Source organism: Trematomus bernacchii, unplaced genomic scaffold, assembly GCF_902827165.1.
Source record: "Trematomus bernacchii unplaced genomic scaffold, fTreBer1.1, whole genome shotgun sequence".
Classification (NCBI taxonomy): domain Eukaryota; kingdom Metazoa; phylum Chordata; class Actinopteri; order Perciformes; family Nototheniidae; genus Trematomus; species Trematomus bernacchii.
Window position 1 is genome coordinate 6,257,021 of NW_022987567.1, and position 6,943 is coordinate 6,263,963.

Here is a 6,943-nt window from a genome sequence, read left to right on the forward strand (position 1 = left end):
TACCATAATTAGCGTTAGCAGCAACGATGTAGGGCTGCTCGATTATGGCAAAAAATTATAATCTCGATTATTTGGGTCAATAATTGATATCACGATTATTAAAAATGATTTACTTTGAAAACATCCATTTATTGAAAAAAAAAATGTGAACAGTATGTTAACAGTTGATTACCCTGAACTTTAAGTATAATTCAACTGAAAAACCAATAAAAAAATAAATAATAATAAAAATAAATAAATACATTTAAAAAAATTAATCGTTTTATTTCGATTATGTTGTTTTCATAATCGTTGCAAGCCAAAATCGTAATTGCGATTAAAATACGATTTAATTGAGCAGCCCTACAACGATGCCTTGTTTCCTGACAGCAGGGTTAGGATGGATCAGATGGACATTTTATCATTGTTCGAAGAAGTACTCCATACAAGTAAAAGTCCTGGATTCAAAGTGTTACTTAAGTAAAAGTATTGTTATCTAAAGGTACTTAAAGTATGTCCTCAAAGTCCTCATGATGCAGAATGACTCTTTATACAGTAATATATTAAAATTGACAATATATTAGGCCGTTTATCAGACACAAGTACATTTTAGTATTGTATTTCGTTAGAATCTGGGTTGATTAGTAGTTCAGGACGGCATCATATCAATGAAGTATATATCATGTCAAATATCAATTGTCAGTGTTACGTAAATATAGGAGTAAAAAGAATGTTATCTTCCTCTGAAATATAGTGAAGTGGAAGTATACAGTAGCATTAAATGGAGAAAAAAGACTTGAGTAAATGTACTTAGTGACTTTCTACCACTGAATTATAAAAGTTTCCCATTAGAGGCATTGCTTATAATCTGTGGATTTTAGACTCCATTACATATGAACGTTTGAAGTAGCCTGTGTGGACAAAAAGGGACTTAGTTAGTACCGTTGCCAAATACTGCTCTCCACCCTGTTCCTGTCCACAGGAGGAAATCTGCTCTCAGACGTTGTGCTCATTTCACAAAGTGAGACTTCAGTGTCTGGCTTTAATTGTGTTATCTAACTGTAGTCTGTCAGAAATGGACACACAGCATGATGGGAGTTTTGTTTAACTGCATCAGATTGAGGGATCCATGATTGTCTCTTTACACCGAAGGCTTGGATAGAAATGGTCCCTCTCCGTCGACTGATTACAGAGCAGCAGAACGAAAGTGCAGCTTTTATTTAAAGTGCTTTTGGAGAGATATTTGGAATACAAAAGACAGATATATCTTTCAGGAGAACAAATATCACGTCTTAATCTTTATATATCTTTTACCGGGGCGACATTTAATCTTTGCCTCTTGAGCAAACGATCACTAGCTATCATACTGAATCAAATCCATGTAAAGCATTGAATATATATTCTAATATATTGTGCTTTGAATTATACTTCCTACAAGTGCTATATATAACTTTTGCCATTCATATGAAAATAAAACAACTCACTGAATCATGAAGGTTCATGCCCTACACCGGACAGTACACAAACACACCAAGCCCGACTATCCTGTGCTTCTCATGCACCTAAAGGCATCACACCAGCACAAACATCTACACTGAACTTATACTACACACCTCTACCAGTCATTTCCTCTGACCTCCTCTCTTTATACTTGGAGTTAACAGCAGTGCGTTCTGCAGAGTGACACTGAGACAGAGGGCCTGACTCAGACGTGTGTGTGTGTGTGTGTGTGTGTGGGGGGGGGGGGTCTGACATTTTTCTCTTGCAGTCTATGGACTAACATGATGGTGTGTATGAAACTCTTTTCAGTGTCTAATGCTATTATAGTCATTTTCAGTTCTGATTGGTCAACCCCTTACAGATGTCCCGCCCCTTAGCCTATCATGTACAAGGTGTTGGAGCGCTAGCCAATAGAAGCAGAAGTGTTTCATCGTGATGTCACTATATGGTCCACTTTACATGGAGATATTGAAGAACTTTTCTGAGTAAATCTCTGGTAAATGGGAAATAGATTTAGTAGCGGAGTTGTGTGAGTTTGTAGTCGGACGTTTTAATATACTTATGACTTTTAAGATAAGGACTTTTTGCCGTTCGATGAATTCTCCAAGTTATCTTCAGGAATTCAAGGACGTGAGTAATTGTAACAAAATGGTCGCTTTAAGAGAGATGTTGTCCTTTAAACCCAGTCTGAATCAGGCTCTTTGTCTTGCATGCAGGTCACAGTACACACACACACTCACACACACACACACACACACACACACACACACACACACACACACACACACACACAGCTCAATGTACAGCGCCTGCCATTCAAGCTCTAATGGGGAAGCCGTACTTTTAGGGACAGCCAAACACACCACAGGAGTGAGACATGGACGCCTGGACTGCATGTCGTCCTCTTCAGTAGATACAGTAGTTTGGAAAGGTCAAATACACGGTTCTGCAGAGAGAAGCACGATGGTGGTACAAGGCCTGTTTGAGAGGAGGCTGAGCCCTTTGTACGCCACCACAACAAGGTCTACCTTCACCTGTTTCTGATCTGAGCTGTCCCACTACTTCATATTAATAACAGAAAATGTTTCAAGTATTCACAACAGTTTTAAAGGCATTACTTTACAAGCTGTCCTTGGTTCACTACCCGGGGATTAATCTCAGGACTCATGATTAACGGGATATGTAAAGAAAAAAAAATTATTTCTGAAATTTGTTGAGTTGAGTTGTGAGATTAAATTCAGAATTTTTAAATCAGAAATTCTGACTTTAATCTCAGAGAAAACAACAAATGCTCACTTGGCACTAAGCCTCTTCTGTATTATTCTTATTCTTTTCTTAATGCTGACAAGTTGACCTCCTCATGCCGCAAGAGTAATCTGTTATGAATGAATTTTGGCGACAAAAGGTGCGTAAATGTGAAAATATAACTATGTTTTCTCAGGTTTTGGTGCAGAGCCGGTTAACACCTCGTCTGAGAGAGAACACACACACTCCCATTTAACAGTCTGGTTGGTTTTCCTTCGTGATTGTGTAGACTACTGAAGACGGGCTGCATGTGATCATCTCATCACATGTAAAACACCTTTCCTTCAAGAGTGTCAATCTGAACTGCCATATAGTATAACTGATATAACAACAGCAACACACTTATCCTCACGAATAATGACATCTACATATATCTTTTCAAGCAGCAGTCACTGTCTGTTTTCCTTTTAACCGGATGGGGAGAAGAGATTCAAATATATTAATATGGTGATCTTTAAATGTCACACGTCAATTATTTTCAAGTGTTTAAAGTTCAATGCAGGTACCAAATCGCATACATGTGACTCATCTTACTGGAACACAATGTTTTATATTACAATGTGTTAGTGGACTAAGTGCCTGTGTTGGATAGATTGATCATAAAAGAGATATATTGCACTAGCTAATACATTTTGGGATTCATTTTGGCTTGTTATGCCAACTTTGTTAACAACTGTAAACTGATCGGTGCTTTTCCACTGACAAAAGCACTACGGCAGAACACTAACAAAGGGCCGTGTCCGTGTGTTATCACAGGAAATGGAAGATAAATTACACACAGCAGAAACCAGCCCATAGTGTCCTGCTTCTCCTTTGGACTTTCCTTTCTCCCCTCACCTCCATGCTGCCGAGGTAAGCAGTGAATCAGCACATTGCTACATCTGACACACTGCAGGCTATTCTTTCACTCTGGTCGCCTTCACAAAGTGCTTTTGCCGAATGCACTGCGGGGAAACGGTATCATTGGGGTATCATACTACTCTGTGTGTGTGTGTGTGTTTTGCAGTATTATTCAAATGTGGCAATTGTAATTCTTTCTGATGAATGACAAACCAGTGTAGGATTAACCATAGTTGGTCCACTGACAGGCAACACACACCAGCAGTGTGAGGCCTGTCACAACACTTGTCAAAACACAAAACACAAGCAGATCCCACATGTGAGTTCTTCTGTTCTTTTTTAGTTGCTATGTAAATGTAATGAATAAATGTAGTATTTTTCTCATTGCACGATCTATACGGAATACATAATAAGTATATTTATTATATATATGTTTTTTCCTTCGCCGATCATTTGTGGTTTTTCTGCATCGTAAAATTGATTAAGGTGCAGGAATGAGTCCTAAAACCTGGAAATGAGTCCGCATTTTTACCACTTCCAGATCCCTCGTCTCAACATCAATGTTTTTTTTAAACTGGTTTTGGTTAGATGCCTGAAATAAGATCTGTGGTTAACACAAGCCGAGGAGATTTACACGTTATGTTCTACACCATAAAATACGTCAGTAAATACCCCAAAGGTAAATGTCGGAGGCTTCTATGTGTGTTAAAAACAGGGGTTACTGACTAATGATTAAAAGAGACAATTAAACGTCATCATGCCAAACATTAGCTGCCTTTAGCTTAGCGGTGGTGATGCCCATCCATGATGTAGTTCCTTTATTGTGTAACGTTAGCTTTTTACTACTGCTGCTTGCAATAATTTATTTACGGTATGATTATCCTTCAAATCAAAACGTGTAAGTATCACAAACTTGTGTTACCCGGATATATCTTATTTTCGGCAATACTTGATATGCTTTGGGAGCTAAAATATTAAAGTGGTTTAGCAGGCACCACATTCCTAATAACACTATAGCATCACCTTTCAATGTCACTTATAATTACTGTACACTCTTCAGGTTTATAGGGGAGGGGTGGGGGGATTTAAAAATTCTGCTCAGGGCTCCAAATAGGTTTAGTCTGCCCCTGGCTAAAGTGCATTAAATAGCACTGAGCATTGAAAATGTCAGAAAACCAATAGTTGACATTTTCAAGATCATTGGGCTATAAACGTATTGGCAGGTTACAATGTACCAGCCCTTGGTACATGACATGGGACACTGCATTATAGGGTATTAAGAACAAATAAGGAGAATATTTAGGGTCATTCTGGCAATTAATGCTAACTTCTGGGTCGGCCAACAACATATTGTCATCACTGCACCGCTCTATACGCTTTCCGAGCCAAAATATTAAAGTGGTTTAGCAGGCACCACATTCCTAATAACACTAGCATCATCTTTCAATGTCACTTATAATTACTGTACACTTTTCAAGTTTAAAGGGGAGGGGTGGGGGGGTTTATAAATTATGCTCAGGGCCCCAAATAGGTTTGGTGTGCCCCTGGTGCACTAAACAGCACTGGGCCACGAAAATGTTAGAAAACCAATATGTTTCACTACAACAGATGGGATATGAACTTCTTGGCAGGTTACAATTATAGTTTACCAGCCCTTGGTAGAGGAGCCAACACGGGACACTGCATTATAGGCTATTAGGGAGGGACACATAAGGAGAGTATTTAGGGTCATTCTGGATATCTCATGAACAGAATCCCTAGAATACATGCAAAATACACAGCCTACTGCAAGGTCAGTCCTCCTGCTCCTCACTGTCCTGCCGGGCGTCTATCCTCTTCTCTTTGTTGCACGAGAAAATTCGTCGCATCTCCTCTTCGTACCGGATGAAATTCTCTCCAAACCTGGCCCAGGCTTTCATGGGGACGGTGATGGTGTTTCTGTACGGCTGCCGCACCTCGCTGATTTTTAAAAAGATACCGTACCGGTTGGAACCAACGTCAAAGTAAAACCTCTTGTTGTCCACCCTGAAGGACGCAGCCTCGGGGAGCTCGGGGTCTTCGTCTTGGTTCCTGGCGGCGGCTCGGTCGTCGCTGTCTCCATAGTCCTCGATGAGCTGAGACAGCGCGTCCCGGAACTCGATAAGCCCCTGCGCGGGCAGCACGATGGTCTGCTCGATGCCCTGACCGTAGTACCCCATGGTGCCGTGTCCTTTGCTGACAGTCTGCCGGATGCGGAGGAATCGCCCTCTCTGGTTCTCCTTCAGATCCAGGTAATACTTTCTGTTGTCCCTCTCGATGAACTCGCTCTTGAGCACGCGGTGGGCATGTTCGTCTACTGAGCCCGCGGAGCCGCCGGGGGACAGCGCCGCGTGCGGCTCAGACTGCGCTCTTCTGCGGGAGTCGTGCGCGCGGCCCTGGCCGTTTTTGCTGTGCTCCTCGAGCTGCTGTGCCGCGAGGCCCCCCCGCAGTCCGATCCGTGCGTAATAATCGATGAAGTCCCCCAGGCAGTAGCGCAGCGCCGGGGCCATGGACATGGACAGCGTCAGCTTGCTCTTCCTGATGTTGTCATGCCGGCCTCTGCCGATCCACACCTCGGCGATTTTGAGGAAGCGTCCGCGCACACTCTGCTTCACATCCAGATAGAAGCGTTTCTTCTGGATGTCGACTCGTTTGGAGGCTAACTCCTGGATGTCATTGCCTTGCTGCTGCTGCTGCTGCTGCTGCTGCTGCTGCTGCTGCTGGTGCTGGTGCTGCTGCTGCTGCTGCTGGGAATGGGATCCGCTCTGAACATATTGCTGAGGATATGTGGGTCTCGGTAAAGAATCTGATGCAATCTTACCCCTGCCTCTTTCCATCCCTCTGCAACATCCATCAGCCATCATGATTTATATTCCACCACTAGACAGCACCCCAGTGGGCGACTAATAGATGAATAAAGCAGGCTTATTCATACAGCTGGCTGCAGCTACACACACAAGTTAGCGAGATGCCTCGAATGACCTAAAAATGGCAGCTAGTGTGGAGTCAACCAGCTGATCGAGCTGTGTGTCCCGAAAAAAAGGTCAAGCTGACTGTTTAGCCGTTTCCTCTGCAAACTCCCAAGCCATTTTCCATCACCTACATGCCTCACAGACACCCCTTTACCGAGGGAGCCAGGGAAGCAGCCAACCTGAAATGGGAGGAGGCGTCCAATACTACATGAACCCGATGAACCCATCCACCCCCCCCCTCCCCGTCCTGAGAATACCTCAGTTAAAGAGACACGGTTTGCACAATGGCTGGCTGTGGCGCTTTCATAGCAGACACACTTAAGCTGCAT

At 42.5% G+C, this 6,943-nt stretch overlaps 1 protein-coding gene across 1 annotated transcript; it reads right to left on the reverse strand.

The window, feature by feature from the left end:
- Positions 1 to 5,351: 5,351 nt before the first annotated feature.
- On the reverse strand, positions 5,352 to 6,506 carry purg (purine-rich element binding protein G). Its single transcript, XM_034125999.1, has one exon. It carries the CDS (start codon positions 6,504 to 6,506, stop codon positions 5,418 to 5,420), a length of 1,089 nt encoding a protein of 362 aa, XP_033981890.1. The 3' UTR covers positions 5,352 to 5,417.
- Positions 6,507 to 6,943: the final 437 nt, after the last annotated feature.

Bases quoted from the DNA above. Each gene is read 5' to 3' on its own strand.
- purg (XM_034125999.1), bottom strand. From the start codon at position 6,506: ATGATGGCTGATGGATGTTGCAGAGGGATGGAAAGAGGCAGGGGTAAG.